This window comes from Protomyctophum bolini (assembly GCF_963924005.1).
Source record: "Protomyctophum bolini genome assembly, chromosome: 8".
Taxonomy (NCBI): domain Eukaryota; kingdom Metazoa; phylum Chordata; class Actinopteri; order Myctophiformes; family Myctophidae; genus Protomyctophum; species Protomyctophum bolini.
Window position 1 is genome coordinate 10,172,914 of NC_137869.1, and position 25,099 is coordinate 10,198,012.

Sequence of the window (25,099 nt, forward strand, 5' to 3'; positions counted from 1 at the left end):
TCTGAGTGACCAAGCAATGAGTCACATGACTCCGTGCTCCTTCCTCATTAGCCCCATTGGCCTTTGACCTGGAGGCCAGAGGAGAAGTCAATTTCATTCCATCTTTCTTTCTGGTCTCACTCTCCCTCTCCTTCTCACACTGGAAAATAACGAGTGGTAATTTATCTGTTAGAGTTCAAAACGGATGGTGTGTGTGTGTGTGTGTGTGTGTGTGTGTGTGTGTGTGTGTGTGTGTGTGTGTGTGTGTGTGTGTGTGTGTGTGTGTGTGTGTGTGTGTGTGTGTGTGTGTGTGTGTGTGTGTGTGTGTGTGTGTGTGTGTGTGTGTGTGTGTGTGTGTGTGTGTGTGTGTGTGTGTGTGTGCACGCTCATGCGTGAGTGTGTGTACGTTCCTGAGCCTTTGACCTTAGCTGAATAATAGACCAATACAAAATAAACGGCAGAGGAACCTGCCTAAACAATTTTAACATCTGCTGGTGAGACTCCAGAACCACACATGGGGTCCAATCAATATTTGCCCTGTTCCCCTTCCCAGAACCTGCTGTAGGTTGGTGGGAAACTTCCCATTTGGTGTGCATTGTTGTCATTCAAATCAGCCGTGTACAAGATATATTAACCATCAACCTTTTGTAGAGGAGTTGATTGAGCTATTTAGTTATGGTGTTTTTGTTTTTCCTCTGTGTGCTTGCTTTGAAGAGAAGATAAGATAAGATATTTGTACTTGGCTTTGTGAGAATAACCACCTGCATTCCAACTCTGGTCTCCCACATTAGGAAACCAAACAAGACCATAACTACATTTCATGTTCATGAACCTCCAACAAAATGTATGGAATAGATGTGTCAGGATTATTAATATTGACTTGTTGAATTATGGTCATGGCTTTTTGCACTGAGACTTCGGCTGATCATGCAATTTATACATCTGCACTGATTAGTTGAGCCTATTTATATTATTGATTGTTCTTGATGTAATTAATATTAGTAAGATTACTTGACACTTTACAGTACACATTGTGGTGTGACCCGATTGGTCCACCGTACTTGCTTTTTAATTCCCTCAAAAAGTTCCATTCCAACTTTGCTCTCAGTAACAGTTTATGTATAGTAAACCTTAGTATAATTTTTTACCAGCAGGGACATTCAATGGTCACCTGTCACCACCACACTCATCATCATGAATACATAAATCTTTACTTAAATCATCCAAAATGTCTACAATGTTCAGACATGGAATTAACGTAAAGCTTCTGGCTGCCACACCAATTCGATTGAGTTCCCAATGGCCACTGCAGTTAACTTAATCAGCTCAATGCAGACCTTAGAAGCTAACAGGATTAGACAGAGGGAGACAGAGGGACAGAGGGCCACTGCCACTGAGCCACTCCCCTTGCCATCTCTCCCCTCTAAACACCTTAGCTGTAATCTAGTGCTCACAAGTCGAGGAGCTAAGTGACCTCATTAACTAAGTTGCTCTCCAGGTTTCTGTTACCCTGGAGGCTGACATGATCTGTGGCTTGTGAGCCACACACTAGAATAGACACCTGAACCCAATGCCTGACTGTAATTTAACAGCAAAGTAAGCTGGATTATCTAAGCTTCATTATGGGAGAACTTTGAACTTCCGTGGTGTCCAGGATGTTGTTTTAATGTGCCGTTAACCACTTAAACCCTGTTGACCGGGGTTACACCAGGGTTCATATGGTTCAAATCTAGATTTCTATAGAGAAATATATATATATCAAATCAAATGAAGCTCAATTTATACTCAGTGGTACGAGAGACGAGTGGTGCGGTCGCACAACAAAGTATAAAAGATAGATATGTGTGTATTACAGTATTGGTGTGAGCTATGTAGTAGTGTCTGATTGCAGTAATGTTGACGTGAGGAGTCCGGCTGTTAAACTCAATTATAGTAAGTGGGTGAAAGCACAAAGTGGATGTGATAGATAGGCTGTTCGATTAAGGTCAAAGCTCTTTTATGCACTTTCCTACGTCAGTGGCATCCAGTTCTGACCTCTCTGGCCTGACTCCAAATAAGGCCTCAGTCAGTCTTTCTGGAGTCAGAAAGCTGCCAGTAGACACCAAGGAGAGAATAGGGAGTCATAGTGAGAGCAAGGGATGAGAGGAGATGTGGAGTGGTTGTGACGGGTGAGCTAATGGCTCTGAGGGAGAAATGCATGGCGACCAGTGACCTCTTACAGCTTACACTGGGAGAACGTATTCAAATGAGTAAATGAGTTGACCTCAAAAGCCCATGGGTCACTGCCCTCTGTGTGTGTATGTGTGTGTGTGTGTGTGTGTGTGTGTGTGTGTGTGTGTGTGTGTGTGTGTGTGTGTGTGTGTGTGTGTGTGTGTGTGTGTGTGTGTGTGTGTGTGCGTGTGCGTGTGTGTGTGTGTGCATCAAAATTTGCAATTTCAAAATATTTAACGACCAAATATCAATCTGTTCTTTTGGAATTTTGTCACAATGGCTATAAAAATGATCTTTGCACTAGGCCGAAACGCGTACATTGTCTGCTCGTCAGAGGTAAATTAATCATGTGAAAAGGACATACAGACACAGTAGTGAAAATAGCTGATCTACAAGCTGCAGATCTACGATCTGTAGACCTACTATTGTCACTAGTTTGGGTCCCCCAAACGTTTAATTTCTCTTTTGGGTCTTCACTTAAAATGTTTGGGAACCACTGGTATAGTGTGTATGCAAATAGTAAATATGATCTACAAGTATTATATATATATGCGTGCGTCTGGAAGAGGCATTCCTCATGGTGCTTAAGTACCAATATCTTAAGAATGCTATTATACAGCTTGGTTCCAAATGTAAACCACTCGTGTTCATATTTGGAAGGAAGCCTCTGTAATGAATCAGTTGTAAGAGGCCTGCAGATTGCAGGAATGCCCAAGCCAAGAGTTAAGACATTGGCTAAATTCTGTTCAGTGTCTGTGATAATTGACAGTCTCCATATATGGAGGAGGCGATGCTTCCTGTACACGCATCTGTGTATCTTGAAATACTTGTTGAGTGTCCCAAGTTTGTGCATTTACTATTGTTTGTGTTCAAGAATTACTTGTGAACGCAAATAAAGATGTTAAAGGACAACTTTAACCAAGGTTCATGTTTTAGGTTGTTATTAGACAAAGTAAAAGTTATTTTTTTCATTTGCTGCTTTTTTTCGTTTTAACGATTTTGACAGGGGGGCGGGGGCATTCGAACATGGGGCTAAATACATATTTTTGTACACAATTTTACGACGATTTCTTTATTATTATGTAGGCTACTATAGTCCTACTAGACCTCAGGAAATTACATCTGGCCACACAAGATCACAGGATCTACTGAATGTGAAGGGGGGTACTATAGGGGTTAGGGGGATGCCATACTGTGTGTTGAAGGCTCACCTCCCCCTTGACATTCAATAGATCCACTGATCTTTTGTGGCCAGATGCAATTTTATGGGGTCTAGTAGGAATATAGTAAATATTATAATAAAAAAATAAATCGCTATTAAATTGTCAAAAAAAATCATATTTAGCCTCATGTTCGAATGCCCCCCTATCAAAAATAGCTAAAATCGCTAAAACGAAAGAAAGCAGCAAATGAAACAAAATCTACGCTCATCTTTTACTTTCTCCAATAACAACCTAAAACGTGAACCTTGTTTGAAAAAAACTAAAGTTGTCCTTTAAATGTGGTTGTGCGTGTGTGTGTGCATACACAGTCAATATGATATCTAATCTATAATATCTATAGGTATTATATAAGAGTGTGTGTGTGTGCGTGGCTGCGTGCGTGTGCGCACGCATACACAGTAAATAATATGATATCTAATCTATTATATCTATTATTAAGTATTATGTAAGTGCGCGTGCCTGCGTGCGTGAGTGCGTGCGTGTGATCGGCTCCTCCTCCACACTGATTGACAGCCCCTGTCATTGTCTAATAATGGTTTGGGTATTTTTTCCCAGGCTCTGATCAAATCCTCTAGTCATGCTCCAACCCCCACAAAACAATAGTCCACAAATGCCATGCAGACTAAAATGTCAACAGATGAGATTATTAGAGGTCCTTTGTACTTCTCAAAAAGTGACGATTTAAAGTCCTTATCTAATTGTGTCTGGGGTGTTAGCACACCTTTACAAAGTAAATACATTTCAATGCGTATTCCATTACAACTGTATCTGCAGTTAGTTTATCGACATCCAGATAACGGTAAAACGTCCAAACAGATCGTAGGTTCATGTGGAATTCATGTTAAACCAAGGTTGTGATAGTTGAAGTATATTCATGTTGAGAAAGATGTCATTAAAGCTTCTATATGGCTTCTATATGGCTTCTCACCCTGTCACAAGACCTGACAGTGGAGAGGAAACACATAAACACAAGGTATACAGTACTGGCCTTAACGTTAATGTGGCTGCATGAATATTTGCATAGTCATGCACATTCACATACCATTTGAAGCAGGTGCAGTTATATAGTGCAGGTGCAGGTATATAGAAAACCGCTACAGTGTGCGGACCTTCTTTCATGTTTTCATTGTATGAGCATTTGACCACTTCATCATACTCTCTCTCTTCCATGTGACACCTATGTATTGAGCGCAGCCACTTTGAAAAGAGTGTCAGCCAGAGGTTAGAACAGTCGTGTTCTACGCTAGAATCCTTTGATGAACTCAGGACGGCTAAACACAGGGTATAAAGAGAGGGAGAGGGAAAGAGGGAGAGCAAAATGGAATGATAATTGTATCATCTGCTCTAATGGCGGCTATTACAACAATGGCGATGGTGACCTGCAGTTGGGGGGTTGGGGGTGCGATAGGGCGGGCCCACTCCGATGACCTCTTCTCTGGAAAAGGGCAAGCTCAGGCAAGAGTCAGGGCGTCAGGAGCTCATCACCTAGTCTGGCCTCTTGAACCCTCCATTCACTGACTAGCACAACAGCCAGGCACTGCTGTGACCCTGTGGGTGTGGCACTCAACCTTTGCCTTAACCTCTTGACCACTGGTCACAGCTGCAGCTGACCGGCTAGCGTAGGTCAGGGCGGGGGGGCAGGAGTTGGGTTGGAGGGGTGTGGTGCGGGGGCTGGAGGAGAGGAAATTCAAATTGGGGTAAAGAAAGTGAGGTGGAGACATGAAATGGACGGAAGCATAGAGAGGTATTAGCACTGTATATGGCTTGATTAATTATAATTAAGAAAAACAATGAGAGAGTAAGATAGAGCATGATGTAGGAAACTGTGAAAGTGCAAAGAGGACATGCTTTCTGTTTTATGCATGCATGAGGCATATTGTCCAGGCCATATCCCCCTTCTTTGAGTATTGTCACAGAGATATGGGAAAGGCTAACTTACAGAGTTGGGCTTGAAAAATGTGCACAGGCCTCTCCCGCACATCTCTAAATCCGTTCACTCTCTGAGAAGATCCTGCACAATAGATGAACGCCATTTGTTGTTCTGCAGACCTCACATTCTTGCATTTAGCTGGTTGTACCAGTATGAGTATAGGGACAAATAACCTTCTTGATTGTTGATTCTTCTTGATGCTTCAGCTCTGCTCTGTTCCACTCAAAGGCTTCTAAATGCATGCAGATAATGTATATAACCAATCTTATGAGACAATAGAAAATGGATCCAGGTTCAAAATAGTCAAGAATTTATTCAGTGAAAGCATAATACATTTAGATTGGAAAGTGCAGATAAACTACAAGTATGGGCATGATCAGCAACAGAATATCTCTATAACCTTTGCTATGCGTCCCATATCTATATAAACATAATTATAATGCTTTAGATTAGAACAATAATCCTAACACACTATAAAATATTTTATAATGACTCATAATGCAATCATTACACCTTATAAAGCCTTTACTAAAGACTTATAAGGTCAAGAATCATAGGATGGTCTCTTCCCTCCTCCACTCCAGTGCCTCCAGTGTGGCCTTCAGGGCCCCGATTTGGCTCTGGTGACTGTCTGACATGGCTGACATTTTGTTCTCCAGCCTCCACAGCTGCTCCCGGTACTTCCGGCGAGCGTTCCGGTACAAACCCGTTGCTTTACTGGAATAGAAACACACCTGAGTTACTGAGTTACTCAATGAAAACACATTACAGACCTACTGACACCTTGTAGTCTGACATTCAGTCAGTACAGTGCGGAAAGAGATCGATTGAAATAAACTACTATTAAAAAAGCCACGCATACAGGGGCGCCCACTGTATTTATATCGGCCACATGAAGTCTTACGTTGTCAATTAGTGCCCTAAACAAACATTATGGCTGGCAAACGATTTACATCATAAGCACTCATTAAGCATACATTAAAAATCCCATAGACGTGGCTCCCATATGACGTAATGTTCAAAAGCCATGCATTGGAGGGGCTAGTGGCCCTCAATAAAAAGTGTGATGTACCAGTGAGCTTGTACAAGGCGTGTTATCCGCTCTTCACTGTCCTTTCTGCGGGAGGCGCTGTCAGAGAGTGCTGTGTCCAGTGAGTCACGGACTGTAGATATTCTCATCCTCAGACATTGTTCTCTGAGGGGGAAATGACACCAGCTAGATTAGCCACAGTCTGAGTCCACCAGAGCTACACTTTATGTGTTGTTCATTTATTTTAATGAGGGAAACTGTTTCAATAACAATATTATGCTGTATGCCAGGTTTAAAAAAACGAAATAATTTATATATAAATTCCCATGGCACACCACTCCCTCTGCGAGCGAACTAATAAGGGGAAATAAATCCCCCAAAATAGTGTGGTTAACTGTGATTAATAATTGTGTAATTATTGTTATGTTGTGATATTATAAAAACACATCATTCTACATTTCCCAAAAAAACATTCATGCATTTTATTCTGACCATAAGCAGGAATGATACATTTCCCCACCGGTGAAGGAAATTAATGACTAGAGGGGGGTATCAAAAGCAGAGACATGGATTACCCCCACCTTCACCAGGATACAGGATGTGTACATTTTCTGCATTGACAACCAGAGCAGCAACATTGTGTTCACACTGTTTTACAGCACATATCATTCTTTATCCAGCTCCACCACATCAAATACAAGCAGGCAAAATGTGTTTGTATATGTGAAATAGTAAATAGCCAATAGCCAATCATATAGAGCCCTCAATATATAAGAAGGCAGGCCACTGTGGGCCTATATGTTTTCCAGACATCTTATAAGGTCCCTGGAAAGTTAGTCAACGTAACAGACCATGATTAGCTCATAAATGTCTAGACCCAATACTAGCTGACACCACAATGGTTTGTGCCTGTTCCAAAAACTCTATGTTTTTCACATATTTCCTCCTCACCTTTGCAAGACAGCCTGGAGCTCTCTGTAAATGGTTCTGTTCCGAGGACCAGGGAGGTTTCCATCATTTACCAGCTTAGCCACATTCTCAGCAACGCTCTGAAACGTTCAATAGGATTAGCTTCAAACGTAGAGAAAGAAAACTTTCCATCTAATCTATTGCATATGCATTGAACAGCTCTGTGCACACTGCACTGCACATATACACATTATATTGCAATGCTTGTTTTCAAGTGCTCAAAATCTATCAAACAGGCTAGCATACAGTGGCTTTTGAACAGAATAGAACATAATTCAGATCCATTTACAAATACAGTAGGAGGAAGGAAAATACACATTAATTAGTGAGCAGGTGAATCCATTACTGGTATCACTCAATTTACTGAAGAAAAGTCACAGGAAGGGGTTGCTAATTGCGACAATCTGAAAATGTAAGCCGTGGCCCGTGAGAGAAGTGATGCATGACTAAATATTGGCAAAATGTTCCTTATGTTTAGTGCACTGGTACTCTAGTTAAGTCAATTCATTAACTCAATATGGATTTAGCAGAAGCTCTTAATTGTGAGTGATTTACAGTAAGCAACACAAGGTAATACATCAAGTGCATCTAGGAGTATAAGTAAACAAATAACCTATTTAACAGTAGATTATCCAAAGATATTGTGCTACGACAAGTGCAACGGCCTAAGGTGGAAGATTGGAACATTTATTATTGCAAAGGTGGGTTAATTTCTTTTAGTTAATTTTAACTACCGGTATGCGTTGTTTGTTTGTAGAATAAAATAGAATGACCCACACACCGTCTCCACACAATAAAGACAACTTTTATTATGAAGGCAACGTTTCGGCCATGGGCCTTCTTCAGGCATGAAGGTGTGATGCTTGAAGAAGGTCCAAGTATGGGTCATTCTTTTATTCTATATATTTTCTACTTCAGTTTTACCGACACACCATCCTTAAGCTTAGAAGATGTGTAAAAAGTGGAATATGAAATATTTTAACAACACAATTCTTGTATGGGGGTATCCCTGGCAAAAGTTGGAGAACCACTGGTCTATCTATCCTACCTGTTGTTCAGCCTTGCGGTCCTCCAGCTCCTCCCCCAGGCTTTCTGAGATGAGAGCTCCAGCTGCGTCCTGGGCCTTCTGGGCCATCAAGCTCCAGTCCAGACACCTCCGCTCCTTCTCCGTCAGACGGATCAGACCTCGCAGTTCCGACATCTCCTCCTGGACACATTGATACACACCAGAAGTCAAACACATTTATTTGGGTGGGCACAACTTCAGCTTAAGTGACAACATCCATTTTAAGACTTTGTGAGACAATCATAAAGTAATGAATGTGTGTTAATAAGTAGATATAATATAAGAGTATAAACAATTATTTGTTTGGGATAAATATCGGAAAGAATATTGTTGTCTCTTTTGGTGCTGGCTCAACTGTAGCTCTGGCCCATAGCCTAAAGGACTTCTCCTTAAGGATATTGGAATCTCCATTTCTTTCCGCCGCATGACATGCAGCAAGCCTTTCGACTTCTGCAAAAATAAAAAGAACGATTTCGCTACTCACCAATACAAAGACGGTTTTGAAGAAATACTACTTTCCCTAGTGGACCTAGCCTTAATGGACCAGAGCTAGCTCAAATGTAGTGTCATAGCATAGATTTGACAAAAGGTTGATTCAAAGGGAATTTGATCACAGCTCATTATCGCCCTTGTAAACTATGATAGCCGACAGGGTCTGCCAAGAGTCTATACTTTTTTCTTTCTACAGTACACCAAATCTCTTATGACATGTAAGTTTGTAGATCAGCTATATCTGCTGAATGTTCACATGACATACCCAGAATAGGGACTCAGTAGATACAGTATATTCTATATATAAGATATTTTTGGGGCTTTTTTGCCTTTATTGATAGATCACAATAGGTAGACAGAAAACAGGGAGAGAGATGAGGGGAAGACACAGCAAAGTTTGTCGGCGTGGGGTCTCGAACCCGTGACACACTGTCATGTTGGATTACCAGCCAAGGCACCGGGACCTCTAAGCCGACACAGGCCATACAGTATATATTTAACATGTACAATAACTTTCGTGAAAGGTCTCACCCTAACACTGACGAGCTCATGGAGTAGGGAAGCCCTTTCTCTTTTGGTGTCGTTAGGGTTGGCATCGTCTTTAGCCGTATGTCCTCCCCTTGTCCCAGCCAGGGTGCCGGTGTCAGGGCTCAGTTTGCCCTCTCCCCCGGGACCAGGTTTAGGGAGGCAAACTGCTGCTCTGTCCTCCTGTAAGTGTTCAATTTGCTGGCGGAGAGCAGCCTCTCGTTCCACCAGCTCAGAGCCTCTGTGAGGTGATAAGGAATGAGACTTCAGCATGTATACTGGACAGCAAGCAACTCTTCTGAATTGTTCAATGTATTGCTTATGTGAGGTTGACCATAAAGATGCAGTCAGTGTGCATCTGTCCTTTGGATCATAGGATAGTGAGCTGGGGTTGCTAGACATTCAAGTGGTACATGTTTGTTATGGTATGGTGTCAAGGAAACAACTTTTTCATTCAAGTTTAAATCATTCTGTGATTTGTGACTTTAAAATGATACATTTTACTCCATCAGCCAATAGTTCAGGAGACATACAGTACAGTACTTCATCATTCTAGCCATCAACACAGTTGGCTACTAGTACTACCTCTGCCTTGTGTGACTCTGCGTTTCACTCTCCACACTTCCCCCTGCTGTTAAGAAGGACGTTGACAGTTCTTCAGTTTTTAGGTTCCTGTGCTGAGATCCTGGAATACCATGAGGCCACTGCCCATCACAGACGGACTCTGTGAATAAGAAACCTCATTGTGATCTCATGTTTGCCTGTGTATTGCAGTATGTTTGTAATTTATTCATTTTGTGTGTGTGTGTGTGTGTGTGTGTGTGTGTGTGTGTGTGTGTGTGTGTGTGTGTGTGTGTGTGTGTGTGTGTGTGTGTGTGTGTGTGTGTGTGTGTGTGTGTGTGTGTGTGTGTGTGTGTGTGTGTGTGTGTGTGTGTGTGTGTGTGTGTGAGAGAGAGAGAGAGAGAGAGAGAGAGAGAGAGAGAGAGAGAGAGAGAGAGTGTGTGAGAGAGAGAGAGAACGACTCTCTCCTTTAGGCCTATCTCCCTTTTTTTCTTTTGTAAATTAACGCCCTATACTTCATCATACAAGAGTGTCGCACAAAAACACCAGATCCGGCCTGTAGATTGGCTATTTTTGCTATTTAAAAAAAGTTAAATATAGTATTAACAAATGGAAATGGAAAAGTATTAACAAGAGCTTGTGAGAAAATAACTACATTGGATCCACTGGAACACAGGTTCTATGGATTCCATTTTCGGAACAGTTTATATGGTTTGTGGACATACAGGACAAGGTTTCTAGCAATGATGTGGAATGGTGCGGCAGCGCCATTATGTGCACAGGCATGTAGAAGCACACGCATGTGAGTGCTGTAAACAGTTGCAGATGGGAGGTATGTAAGCACCTGCCGGGTCTGTCCAGAGTGACAGGCCTTGCCATTTCCTGGCCTCATATAGTGACAGTAGTTCACTGTAGACCTCCTCACAGTCCTCACTGTCGATCAAAACCACACAAAGACAAAGCACACTCAACAACCTTGGGGGTGGAACTTATTTGACATTGAAATTAAATGCAAAATCAACTAGGACAAATTCTATACTACCGGTATACAAGTATACAGTATATAAAGTAAGGTTCTGAGTGTACTCATTTGTAAGTGAGAGTTGGAGACGGGTGTGTGTGTGTGTGTGTGTGTGTGTGCATGCGCGTGTGTGTATGTGTGCAGGGTCAAATAAGTCATTGGGCCGGTGGGGCCGGGCACAGGAGGGCTTTGACTCTCAGGGGCCCTTCGGGGGAACTGTACCGCATGGTACTGGGTTTGAGGCCCTGACAAGGACTACTGGAGCCCTTAATTGGCCGTTGATTGTTAATAATAACAGAACATTTCGGCCCTCGTGGGGGTTAATCCGTCCCTGCGTGCATGTGTGTGTACCAGTATCTGAGAGCCATCTGCAGGGCTGAGCTGTCTGCTTCGTGTCTGCTCAGGGTCATGCTGATCTCCTCCGATTCTCCCTTCCTTCGCTCCAAAGCCGCAGTCAGACGCTCGTTCCTGCTCTTCAGCCTCTCAATACACCTGCATGGAAAACGTGGGGGAGTATAGGAAAAGGGGGTGGCAGGGACTGAAAAGATTGGAGGGGAAAGCCCTCCAAAGTGTGTGTGTGTGTGCGCGTGGGTGCGCGTGTGTGTGTGTGTGTGCGCGTGTGTGTTGGTTTGCAGTCACACAATATCATCTCCAGAAATATATTTTGAATACCCTGTTCGTTGCTTAGAATGATCAAACTTCTTTGATTTTGATTCAGACAGCATGAATACACACGTCTTTAATATTAATATCCTATCATGAATCATGACCATAAAACCTTTGATTCTGTGAAAAAATAATTTTGAATATTTAATTATATATACAGTACTGTTTAATAAATACCTTTTGTTTAGCGGTTTAAAACCAGAACCGAATCAAAGGTGTTGATTCACAAGGAGCCTGAATGGCTTGATTCTAGGCTTACAATAATTGATATAAATACTTTTGGAAATCTCTAAGGGAAAATGAATGGAACCAGAAAATGGCCGCCTCTGCTATGTCCTATATATCGTTACGGGTCCTAAGTCACCTCTGCATTCTTTCAGTCTCACTCTCAAGGTTGACGCTGGAGCAGGGGCTGGCCAGGGAGGCAATGCCTGAGGACAGTGAGACATCCTCACCAACAGACAGAGTTGAGAAGGATCTGCGGGGTCGTCTGAAGAGCAGTGGAGAACCAGGGAAGAAAGGAGAGGCCACGTCTGGACTCAGAGCTCCGCCACTAGAACTACTGGAGGAGCTGTAAGGAGGGGAGAGGCTGCCTGACCTCCAGACCTTGTAGAGACCCACCAGCTGGAGTAAGAGAAGTCAGAAGTGTGCTCATAAATGCAATTCATTAACATGAATATTCACTTTATCAGTTGATTAACCTCTGAATGGTCAAGCCAATCTTTTAAAATTCATTCAATTCTTATAAACATGATTAATTACCTGTTTTGTTACATGTAGATACATATTGAATGCTGTCTAGACTCAGTGTACCAAACAAGTTGCAACCATTGCCTTTTGAAATAACTTCCTCCTCCATTGTTGAAACGCTCTGAACAACCCAGCGTTTCAGACGCTGGGTTGTGATCAATGAGCAGTGATCAATGAGCAGCCCAACGTACTCAAGGCCTACTCAAGTCTTAAAATCATACACAGCCCACCCATCTGCCGTGTTAAATTAGTGGTCAGATAGTGGGTAGCGTGTATTTTCAGAGCATGTTTAAATTTTATGATCAATCAATCGATTGTGTTTTGTCTCGGATCAGTGAAACTAAAGTAGTTTACTTAATATTTATTGGTATCACTATGAAAACACATCTTTCAAGCTTTTAAAGACATTTATTTATATTAATATTTTAATATTAATATATAATAATATCAATGTCATATTATCATAAAAATGTTTTTCCAATCATTTGGGGGCAATGAATACTCTCATGGCGCACCTGTGGCCCTGAGCTGAACCCACCTTCTCCTGTAGTCTGTTCTTCTCCTCCTCCATCTGGTTGACTGTGCTTTGCGTCAGCTCCTGCTCCTCCTGTCGGCTGTGCAGAGTGCTTCTGAGAGCGCAGTTGTTCTGGTACAGATCCAAGACATCCCTCTGGTACTGCCGCCGCTCCTCACTTGGTAAGCCTGAGGGGTACGTGATGCCAAACTCTCTCTCCATCTCCTCCAGTATCTGGAACCGTTATGGCCGTTTGTTCACTTTTATACCAGTGAAAATGTGCAAGAGATTTGACTTGGTATGGTTGGTGGGGGGTGCGTTAAGATGACCGGATTAAGGTTGGTGAGGGGTGCGTTAAGGGTTGGGAGAGGGTTAAGGTTGTTCTCTATCTTGACACAAAAACACATACAAAAATAAATCTAAAATAGCGATGAAGTATTAATAAACAACACAAAAGATAGTAACTTAAGGCCTGGGCCGTGGCTCAGCGGTCCAGGCACCTTGGCTGGTAATCCAGTCTGGCAGTGTGCCGCGGGTTCGACTCCCGATCCTGAAGGCCTTTACTGCATGTCACCCCCCCATCTCTCTCCCCATTTCCTGTCAGCCTACTGTCTGTCCCTCCATAATAATAATAATAAAAAAAGATAGTAACTTTAGTAACTATCTAGCGAGCCGCCCCGTGTCCGAAACAGTAAAGAAATTACAAAGTTATCATGTTGCAGCTTTGCGTGCTCGGGCCTCGGACACACATCCATGCTCGGACACGCATATACATACACATACATGCATACATACATACATAGGGACACACATAGCTGTGTAATGGAGCGGAGGCACCGCTCAAAAACAAACTAAACTAGCAAACACACTTAAAACTAAACTGAAATAAAAAAATTAAGTAAAATAAAAAAACAAAAACACTATTGAAAGTTTTTAATCCACAATAACCTTGAAACCAATATGATACTTATTTTCCTGACCTGGGTGGCTTGAACCCAGCTCTCCTGGGCAGCCATTATGTGCTCTGTCTGTTTGTCCTGGTCCAAGGCTGTGAGGGGAACGGCCCAGATCCTTCTTGAACTGATGGAATTCTCTACTGCGGAAAGTGCCTCCTGGAGTTCTGACCACACGTTGACACTGCCCCCTAGAGGGTAAACATAGAGATTGTTTATATATTTGAGATTTTTTTTTTATTTTTTTTTAGAGACTTTGTGTTCAGTTTTGTTATGCTCACTTTCATACTTGAATTGTCAATTAAAATATAAGCATGGAAATGTTGATTCTTATTCAAATTAGATTTTAGACATTTAGCCGATGGTCTAATCCAGAGTGATTTACACTTATTCAATGTACTATACTCTTACACTGCCAGCCACTTAATAGATTACTTTATCACAAATGAAGAAACACATGGATATGGTGATAGATAGTCTTTAGAGAAATTGCCTGTGCGCAATTCCCAGCTTACTTTGGAACTACTGTACGCGAGGCGGGACAATTACCCTTGAGTTGTTTGCTTGTACTGACTTTGACTTTTTGCAGCCTAAGAACAAACCTTTGAAATAATACAGCGGTGTTCTTTTGGAAACAAAACATTGTGTTTGGCCTAGTCTGGCAGAGGAAAGTATATCTCTTCAGCACAATGCCATATATAAGTGCAGTGGCCAGTGATTGATGAGGGTAGTGTGGGTTGAGAACAGATCGTGCTGTGAAGTATGAGCCAACCTCGGCTGGTTACTGGTGGTTCAGATGTGGTACCAGGGGCAGTGTTCCTACCGCTGACCAACCCATGGCTCAGGAGATCGGGAACCAGGGGTCTGTCTGGTCCTGGTGGTCTTGGGTCCTCTGATTCACTGGAGAGACAGAGAAGCAGAACATTTCCACAACTTATTTGCAAATTATTTGATTGGCGTTATACTGTATAACATTTATTGATTCATTCATTCATTACTGAGCTGCACTGGAGACATTCAGCCATTCAGGACCCTCCACATCCATTGCCATCCATCCTGTTTTATTCATATGCCTCGCAGTCGCACATTACTTATAAACATAAAACCACACATCTCATTTCACACCTCAGTAATATTACCGTGGCAACATCAGTCCCCCCATTTTCTTGTTCAATTCGGCAATATGGCTGAGCAGGGTGCCCACCTCAGCCTGACACTGGGCCAGCTCTGCCTGTGAGGGCTCAGGGCTTCCTACAGGGTCAGAGCCCACAGGGTCAAAGTTGATCAAGTCAATTGGGTTCATCACCTCCTCCTCATTACACCCTGACCCAGCATCCAGATCATCACTTCTGACCTGCAAGGGCGATGGAGAACCATGTAGATTGTTTGGATCATAGGATAGTGAGCTGGGGTTGCTAGACATTCAAGTGGTACATGTTTGTTATGGTATGGTGTCAAGGAAACAACTTTTTCATTCAAGTTTAAATCATTCTGTGATTTGTGACTTTTTGCGTGCATGGGGCTGACATTTTACTGTATAATATTGAATGCCTACACAGGGAGACTGCTATGCTTATTGTTGTTATAATATTGAATGCCTACACAGGGAGACTGCTATGCTTATTGTTGCTCTTTTATTGTTGCTCTTTTAAACAGCTATTGTTTTGAGCAACGGAAGAGGAGGAAGCTCAAACATCCTGTGATCCAACTTCCTGCAGAGAAAGCTTTTGTGGACTCAATTTTGTTTCATGGTAAACTCTCTTTTTAACTTATTCTGTTACTGTAAGTCGGTATGAAATAAAATAAACATATATTTTTATTGCAAGAGTTTTATATAGTTTAGAATTGAATAATAGTGTTAGGTTCAACAAGTGAAATGGAGGACATTTGTCAACGGCCTATGCACCCTAGAGGAGCAACGGGCTTAAGTTATCTATCTATCTATCTATCTATCTATCTATATCTGTGATTAAATCAGTGGACAATTGAACATAGCCTATAACATACTTCTTTATTAGTCAGAAATGTAAACAGCACATGGATAACAAAAAGGATTTAACACAAAAGAATGAGAACACATGTGATGAAAATCACATGTGTTCTTTTATACATTTCTAATGTTATTTTTGAACACAGGAGATGCAACGCAACATTCTGTATAGGGGTGTGAGAACTAAGCCACACTAGGCAAACTGGAGAAGAAAAAAGAAACACCTGATAACAACTCACGTCCATGCTTCAGACTGCTGTGTGTCGGAAGAAGTGATTAAATGTCTGTCCACTGTCCAGTATCAAGCTTTTGTAGAACTGCTCTTCCTGTCTTTATGTTGTGTATAATTATACATTCCAACAGCTCCCTAGTCTGTGTTGTAATATACACTGTACACTGTACCAGACTGCCAGTGAGCAGAGCCTTGTCCTGTCCCCACCTCTCACTCTCTCTCTCTCTCTCTCTCTCTCTCTCTCTCTCTCTCTCTCTGGCAACAGTGTCTTTGTTCTCAGTGTTTCTGTATCTAACTCCTATCACTGAGATGTTTTTTCTAGCATTGTGAATGCGTCAAGTGGAAACCCCTCCTGTAATCATACCCCCTCCCCATTCCCCTACATACACACTATTTTGATGTACAAACTTTGTTGGTTTACATGTTCACTCATTGATTTGTTTTTAAGCTGCACTTACAGTTACAGTATGCTGTATGGCCATCTCTAATTACAAAATTTTATTCTTTGTCTATCATTGTTATGATGATTAGATCTTCTTTACCCTTTAAAACACAGAGATAATGATTGCCATCCAAATGCTGACTGTGAAAGGCATATCACAAAAATATATTAGCTAATTTGACTGTAATTTAATAGTATTTCTGCTTTAGTTGTTCTGTTCAGAACTAATTGATTTTAATACAGACTATTATAGCTATCATCAACAGTGCATTCAGTGGGTTTCCTGATTTGCCGACTTCATTGAAACATTTCTTTTATTTGATGTTTTAAATAGAATGATGGTAGGCCTACTAATGAGGATGGTACGTTGAACTTCATTAACCACAATGCCTTGGGCGCTTTGACTTCCTGATTGCGCTACTTCCGGTAAGGAAGTTGTACAAAACAAATTCGCTCGTTGAATATTTTGGTCTTTAATTGGACCTTTCAATGAATTGTTTTTCTTTTGAAAGACAATAACTACCACTTCAACATAATACGTAAGTATACATGATGATATAATTCATTTAGTCCCTAACGATTTGACAGTTAAATTGTAGCCCATTTCTCACTATGGCATTTCTGGTCATGCTAACCGCTAGCGTTGTCATGTTTATGGTGCAAATACCTGTTTGTTCAGTTCATGTTCTCAGTAAGCTGAGTCTAAGTAAGTGTGTCTGTCCAGAAAACGGTTTAGGCAGCGACTCAGTCCGCTTGGCAATAAATAATTAGTTTTTTTTTAATGTATAAACGCATCCAGAAAAGCCAATTGATAATCTTTCTATCCCAAGTCATAGCTTTAAATTAATCTAGTTACTAAAGTGCTCTCTTAACCCTAGCTCTGGACCATAGCTCTAATGCTGTTGCATTTCTAAATGCAACGGCATTAGATATATGGATCAGACTCAGAGCTATCCTAACGGTACCCATGTTATTTCATGGGTAGGTATGTTTCTTCTCTGTTGAGCTCTAAACACAATGCTTGTTGATGTATTTCCTCCAACATGTCTTGACAGCTGTGCACTGTGTGCACTGTGCAGTAATAATTCAGTAATCCTGCAATAGGCTGGCCACAATTTGCAACACTAGATTTATTTGAATATGCTGATTCTAGAGTTGCAACACCGACCATTGACAGCCCATACATCCAAACAGAAAAGTCCTAACAACGTTAAACTCACCAAGATTGCAGCTGTTGAAAAGCTTGAATCAGGCTCTTTCATTTGACGAAGTGTTTGTTTCATAAAAATCCAAAGTAGACATGTTATGGCTTTCTGTGTAAAAAAAATGATGGTTTTTTTTCCCTATGTGTTCGAGTTTGGAAGCGCTCTTTCTTGGAAATCACCCAAGGGTCCTGCGTACCCCCTGTTTTGAATCATGCAGGTGCACAGAATGTATTGACAAAAAGTAGCTCATAACATGTCTATGGTGGATTTTTATGAAACAAACACTTTGCACATTTTGCAGATTGAAAGCTTTCAAGCTTTTTGTACAGCTGCAATGTTGGTTAGATTAACGACATCATTTACAATCAGATAGGACTTTTGGAAATTCCGGCCAGCTCACCTCAACTGTTGACACAAAATCAAAATACAGTGATGTGTACTGAGCAGCAAGCAACCATCATATTTGTTGATGCCTCCAAACTGTAGTATTAGCAGGTGCGCTCTGATGGATCCAAAGCTCTGTTAGTCCAACCTTTTAGAGATGAAATTATATGAAACTTTTTGGCCAGAAATAGATTTTTTTTTCACTGCAGGAAAAATCTTCTCTATGATGGTTTTCTCTTGGCAATATCGGTAGAGGGCGCAGTGGAGTAACTAAAAGTATTTTTTTCCCAGTAGACAAATCCCTTTCTGGCCAAAAAGTGCATTTTCTACGTGTGGTGGGGGGCTCAGAGTGTGTCCACTAAGGAAAGTAGGCTTTAAATTCTAATTACACAAGCCGCCTTTGTATTGGTGAGTAGCAAAAACGAGAGGCTGGTCTGCATTTATGCAAGCCCCGGAAGTCAACAGTAACATAGCTCTAAATGCAACGGCATTAGAGCTATGGACCAGACACCAGAGCTAGAGAGATGAAGGCATGAAGCTGCCCCCTGCCTTTTGCAAATCATTTTCTTCTTTCTTCTTTTCTTCTCGATGTTACTGTTCATCTGTCCATTACTCCACACATCTGCACAGTGCACACACACACACACACACACACACACACACACACACACACACACACACACACACACACACACACACACACACATTTGCCATTGATTGCAATGCCTGCTGAACCAGCCATCCAACCAAGACTATTACTATTACCTCTGTTCTCCTAGCCTGTGTTTCCATGGAGACCCCAGAGCCCGGCCCCGCAGATGGAGAGGAACGCTTGGTGGAACTGCGACCTCGAACTCGCTCCAACCCAGAAGGGGCAGAAGACAGACGTAGCAGCACGGGCAGCCTGGGTGGCAACAGTAACCCTAATACGCCTCAGCCTGCGGTGGGCAGTCGTGTGGAGGGAGAGGGGGAAGCCTCAACCAGTGAAAGTCACCCCAGTTCCACCACTACAACTGTCTTGGCCGCCACAGCCCAGACCGCAGCAGTGGTGCCGGCTGCAGTTAACGCTGCTGTTCCACTCCCAACTGCTCCTGTTGCAGCCAAGGAGCGACCTAAACCTGCACAACAGGCACCAGTACTGACACCTCCCACCCCTTCCACTGTAGAGTACCAGCTCCGAGCCCCCCGTGTCAACTGTCCAGAGAAAGTGGTACGTTCCATAGCAGGTGTCCCGAAAGAGAACCAAAAGAGAAATTTGCTGTCTCCTGGAACCAAATCTTCAAAAATACATCATGAAAATCTTTTGAAAAAATGTTGTGGCATAAAACAATATAGGGAAGGTACTTATTTGTGCGCAAATCACCCGTTGGTCTGACATGCGTCGGACTAATGACTGTCGGACTGCTAGTATGTCGGAACTTATGCCTGTACCCTTGCAGTTTTCGGCTCCTACATTGAATTCTGCAATTTAAATGGTTATGCTACTGTACAGTGCTACTGTACTGTATGTATTACATGCAGCTCTGTCTGAGGTTAGTCTGTAGTCTTGTGATCTTTTTTGTGATCTTTTTCTTGACAGATCATCTGTTTAGATCTGTCTGAAGAGATGTCTTTGCAAAATCTGGAGTCTTTTAATGGGTAAGCTTTGAATGAATGAATGAATTAATTCTATTATACATTTTTGACATGGATGCAAAATAATCAAATTCCCTTGTCTTTTAATTCAGGTCTAAAACCAATGCACTTAATATATCCCAGAAGATGATTGAGATGTTTGTCAGAACGAAGCACAAGATTGACAAGCGGCATGAGTTTGCTCTGGTTGTTGTGAATGATGACGCTCTATGGGTGATTATTCTGCTCACATTGTCATAGATGTTTTATTCTGCTCACATTGTCATAGGTGTTTTATTCTGCTCACATTGTCATAGATGTTTTATTCTGCTCACATTGTCATAGATGTTTTATTCTGCTCACATTGTCATAGATGTTTTTCAGTGTATGTGACATTTTTCTGAAATGTTATCCCCTCTGTCTGTCTGTCTCTCTCTCTCTCTCTCTCGTGTGTGTTTCAGCTGTCGGGGTTCACCTCTGACCCCAGGGAGCTGTGCAGCTGTCTGTATGACCTGGACACCAATGTGTGCGAGTCTTTCAGTATCTTTTTTTCGTTCAAAACTAACTTCAGAATTGAAACTGTGTCATTTATAATAATTACATCTGAAAATATAAAAGTCCCTTAAATTAAGTTAAGTGTCTTTTCAACTTAACGTTTCTCCAAAGACCTGGAAGATCTTCTCAGTGTCATGTAAGTGTCTTTCATCAAAAAAAAAAATCTTACACATCTTCTCATTGCCAATTCCCTTGTGTAGGTCTTGGGGAATAGACAACATGCCTTCTCCATACATATGGAGTCGCCAGCCTCTTTATTTTGCCATGTGCTTAAAGTGCCTGGACTACATTTGCTACTACCTCTAGTAGCGGCCGTAGTCGACACTTTTTCATGATTGTCTGCCTCGTCTCTAGGCTGTCCAATGTGAAACGTACCCTTAAAACCCATAGTCTGAACGCCGCAACATGAAGCTGTGAGCTTCGCGCTTTTTTGAGGGGCGCTAGCTTATGCACAGCTTTGTGTGTACGGTATGTGTGTCCGTCTGTCCGTTTAAGCACGGAATGTGATGTATGATGATAAGAGTCCCCCTCACTTCACGCGAGTGTGATTGTTTTTTTTAAAAGACCTGCAGATTGTACTTCATTGTTAAAGACTTGCAGATTGATTGATTGATTGATCCACATTAATTTATTCAGACGCGTATACAGAAACAGAAGTAACAGCCCTTCATATCTGTAACTGCATCCTTTGTTGTCTGTGCAGCCGCCAGAAGATTGACCTGCCGATGATGGAGAACGTTCAGACCATTCCACCTCCATATGTGGTGCGGACTCTGCTTATCTACAGTCGCAATGCAGGGCAGCTCCACTTCAACCCCTCTGAGGCAGTCAGTGTAAGACTACCAAAACACACCCAGCTTTCTTTAGATATACCTGCTATTTTCCTTCACCCATGTGTAATCAATATCAAGCCCCCTAGATTAATATTTTGGTCTTGTTTAATGTTAGTTTGATCGGTATGTTAATGTGCAGCGATCATTGTGTGAATGAGATTGAAATAGAGATGTAAATCGCTTTGGATAAAGGCGCTATATGGTATATGCATATGCAGTCCATTTACCATTTTGCAAATAGTTCAAAAGAATATACAGTCATAGACACTCGATTTGTGAAAGAATGAGAAGTGGATGGTCTCAACGGGTGTAATTTATTCAGGCACAGATGAAGATCATTTGAGCACCTGTTGAGATCATCCACTTCTCATTCTTTCACAAATCGAGTGCAGCTACAGTGAAAACTCGCTCCGCTAATTGAGGGGCTAAGGGCTGGGTCGAAAGCCACCTTGAACTTCATACCAAAACAATCGGACAACAGGCACTTGGCACATCAGACACAGCAAAGCAGGCATGTGTGGCGCTGCTACGTTCAAACACGCTGTCTCTCTCCCTGTGTCACTTGTGTGGAATGCGTGGAAAGCTAGCGTGTTTCAGATATGTGTTCTGGTGCAGGAAGTGGAAGTTTCAAAATAAAAGTAAACCAAACATACGAGACGTTTCTGAATAAAGGCAACCTGTAAATGTAAATAAACAAATTAATTGTTGTGTCTGTATGTGTCACAGACACTTGCAGACAGACACAATCATACTTAAGGATGCTTAATCAAATAATTAAGTGTGATGCTTATGACTTCAATTTCTCAGTGCTTTGTTTTAGTGCCTGTTCACCATTCGCCTATTTTGTGTTGGTGCCAAGTTATCTCCAGTGCCCAGTTCACTGTACAAACCTTAACTCAAGGACTCACCCACTGGTCTCCTACAGAAAATGTTGCAGTCTCCATACTTCTTTTTTGATGTGGTCTACCTCCACAACGGGGCAGAGGAACAAGGAGATGAGAGCAGCTGGAGGGTGAGTACCGAGTATTGAAGTGGTGTGAAAGAAGGGCAGACAACTGTGGCTTTATGCAGTTACATAACATGTTGATTTGTCTTGGTAAATCCAGCATACAGAAAATGATGAAACTTTGATAAAAAGATTGAAATGTTTGCAGCAAAACTGGCATACTACTACATGTAAATGTAGTAATCTTCATGCTCTATCTATCTGACATAATGTGTAATATTATATTATATGTTTGGGTAATATGGACAAAATCAAATATATGTATGACCAAATACCTCTGAAAATATTGTATTTTAATTAGGGATGGGAATTATCGATTAAGTCATTAATTGATACGTTTTTATAATATTGATATATTGCCAAGATCTGTTTGACAATAAATCTTTTCACTGTCAAAGAGATGAGGAAAACATGCACAGCACACCACATTTACTGTTATGTGGCACTAGAATTAACCTCAGAACACTAAAATTGGCGCCCACTGGCCAAGTGGTCCAGGCGCTTGCCACATATAGGCTCTGGCCTGACAGCGCGTTGTGTGTTCGAGTCCCATTTATGACGACCTTTGCTGCATGTCTCTCCCCTTGGTGAGCCCTTTGGCAGATCTACAAGCTCGCTATGTACCCAACCCAGGGCACTCCTCTTTAGTGTTCACACTTGACAACGCTCGTCTACTCCTTTCAGTGTTTCCATTATTTTGATCAAAGTGCTGCACTGCAGCAGTGTCCTGTAGCTTGCATTCACTGTATTTGTATGTGCATTTGTGTTATCTGCAGGAAAACTACACCTCTTTCTGCAACCTGGACTCCAGGGGCGTATGCTACCGCTTTGAGGTATCGCTGAGTGGACCTGCCATCGAGCTACACAACTGCATGGCCAAACTTCTGTCACATCCTCTACAGAGGCCTTTCCAGAGCCATGCCTCCTACAGTTTATTGGAGGGGGACGATCCCCAGGATATTGAGGCTACGGTTTAACACAGCTCCTCCTACTGTACATCACGTACTGGTTCTTCAGGAAATGTGCATTATACTGTACACACTGAAGTTTATATCAGTAAAGGACTGGTTTCTCTTATAGCTCATGTCTTTAGTTAACCCCCCATCCCATACCTCAACTCCATTTAACCACATTAATGCTGGCATTAGTTAATTCTCAATTTTGGGCATGTCATTAAAGGTGATAACAAAAACAAAAAAGTTCAAAAAATGTAATTGGTGTTCTGAAAGCTCACAATGCCATGACATTGTGTAAGCGGTTAAGTCACAATAGAGCAAAAATAAATGTATTTGTGAAATGCCTTTGGGAAGACCAACCCAGGTTCTGTGGAGACCCAGACTTCAGCCAAACACTAATGCAGCCATTCTGATTGAGAAGCTGATAATGGCTTTAAAGCTGAGCTGGGAACGGAAGCATGATCATTCTCTTGAGTCTGGATGACTGCTGGTGAGACGGAGGAACTGCATGCCAGTGGACTGATGAGACGACAACAGTCGCATGAGAGACAAAGAAAAAACAGAAACGAGGAAAAGCCAGGGGCTTTGGGAACTACGGTTGGTTTTTCCTTTTAATAAATGCTTAGTTTTGGAGTCCAAGCAAACAACTGTAATCTCTGACCTTTTTCCATGGCTGGCATTTGGAGACAAGTTTAAAAGAAGTTGTAATACTGCTTCATGTTATTATTTTCTCGTCTATAACTACACCTTTAGTGTCATCGTAATGACATGTGTTTCCACCATATTATTGCCTCTTTTAATGCCAAATGTATTTGTTTATTTTATAAAGTTGTTTTAAATCATGCTAATTTCTTTCTCTTGCTATGGGGGACAATGAAAGAATGTACAGTAATGCTTTATTTATATTCCATCATCTGATGGAATCACATACCGAAAAAAGCCCATCTACTCGAAGCTGTGAGCTTGACAACTATACTAAAACAAATAACACGGTGTGAAGTGAGGGGTGCGCTTATCATCGTACCCCATTAACCCTTTGTTTTTATTTAAAAAAAAAAAAAAATCTTTACATCAAATAATGAATAAATTAACAAAAATCAAGCATGAATCCAGGAAAACAAGAATAAAAAAAAGAAATGAACAGACAAAGGTAAACAGAAAAACAGCTTAACATAACTACAACAGTACAGCATTTTTCAAGTTGAGTGTAAGGCTAGGCAGGAAAAGAGCAGGAGACATGACTCACAATATACAGATACTGTATATGACCTTATTAGTCACAGGCCTGGCCTGCATCGAGCCCTCGCTCGCACCCCGTGGAGACAGAGTCCCTGGAGACCCCCATCGTACACCATTATGATGTAATATAGGCACTGCCTATTTGCTCAGATACTTGATGTAAAATTGTCAATGGGAATTTAATGTTTAAGACATGACTTCGTCCTGGTGGAGACAACAAAAAATAAATTATTTAGTCAGTGGCTTTGGATGTTGTTTCTCTTTTACTCCAGGTGATGGCAGCACATGCCTTCTAAAGATGGCATAGTCAATTGGACCTCTGACTAAACTGAACGTAGCCATTCCATCTGAAACGTTTTCTGGCACTGATAATCAATTTCAATTAAATTTCTCATTGGCATGAAAAAGCAAACTACATTGCCAAAGCAAAAAGTGGAACAATGCAATCAAAACAAAATGTATGTCAGTCATAATCTCCAATAAATCAATTTCTATGTACCAAGATCACTTGATGCAGATACACACAATGAAAGTCTTTAGTCACTATATCTCTAGTCTCCTTGGAAGAATTAGCACACAAATTAGAAATATTTTTCTTTGAAAAGTAATTATACAAAAGTTGGCTTCGTTGTGTAATAAATCCAAGCCATGTATTTGCGTGTGCTGTCTGTCTTAATTGTATAATAATTCCAAGCCATTACATTTTATCCATTATTATACTTGAAATCAATCAGCAGTCATTTAAATAGGACC

At 41.5% G+C, this 25,099-nt stretch overlaps 2 protein-coding genes and 1 long non-coding RNA gene across 4 annotated transcripts in view; 2 read left to right on the forward strand and 1 right to left on the reverse strand.

The window, feature by feature from the left end:
- The window catches only part of LOC308320529, a 29,046-nt gene extending 16,114 nt beyond the window's left edge, over positions 1 to 12,932 (forward strand). The window contains exon 4 of the long non-coding RNA XR_013964541.1: positions 12,054 to 12,932. This is a non-coding gene — a long non-coding RNA (uncharacterized lncRNA). The remainder of the gene's footprint in view (positions 1 to 12,053) is intronic.
- On the reverse strand, positions 5,700 to 16,264 carry ushbp1 (Usher syndrome 1C binding protein 1). Its single transcript, XM_080771023.1, has 14 exons — positions 16,120 to 16,264; positions 15,030 to 15,244; positions 14,663 to 14,790; positions 13,918 to 14,081; positions 12,962 to 13,171; positions 12,038 to 12,297; positions 11,359 to 11,499; positions 10,831 to 10,919; positions 10,011 to 10,149; positions 9,432 to 9,666; positions 8,391 to 8,549; positions 7,325 to 7,422; positions 6,416 to 6,538; positions 5,700 to 6,060 (listed from the first exon to the last, which is right to left on the reverse strand). The coding sequence occupies exons 1-14, from the start codon at positions 16,123 to 16,125 to the stop codon at positions 5,895 to 5,897; spliced, it is 2,133 nt and encodes a 710-aa protein (XP_080627149.1). The 5' UTR covers positions 16,126 to 16,264; the 3' UTR covers positions 5,700 to 5,894.
- Positions 16,265 to 16,777: 513 nt separating this feature from the next.
- babam1 (BRISC and BRCA1 A complex member 1) lies at positions 16,778 to 24,087 on the forward strand. Of its 2 annotated transcripts, XM_080769936.1 has the most exons (9): positions 16,778 to 17,093; positions 18,923 to 19,353; positions 19,723 to 19,781; positions 19,871 to 19,991; positions 20,219 to 20,297; positions 20,424 to 20,448; positions 21,016 to 21,145; positions 22,071 to 22,157; positions 22,928 to 24,087. In XM_080769936.1, exons 2-9 carry the CDS (start codon positions 18,934 to 18,936, stop codon positions 23,126 to 23,128), a joined length of 1,122 nt encoding a protein of 373 aa, XP_080626062.1. In that variant the 5' UTR covers positions 16,778 to 17,093; positions 18,923 to 18,933; the 3' UTR covers positions 23,129 to 24,087. The 2 variants fall into 2 exon arrangements, with proteins under 2 accessions (XP_080626062.1, XP_080626063.1); XM_080769937.1 differs by lacking the exon at positions 16,778 to 17,093 and having other exon boundaries at positions 18,822 to 19,353.
- Positions 24,088 to 25,099: the final 1,012 nt, after the last annotated feature.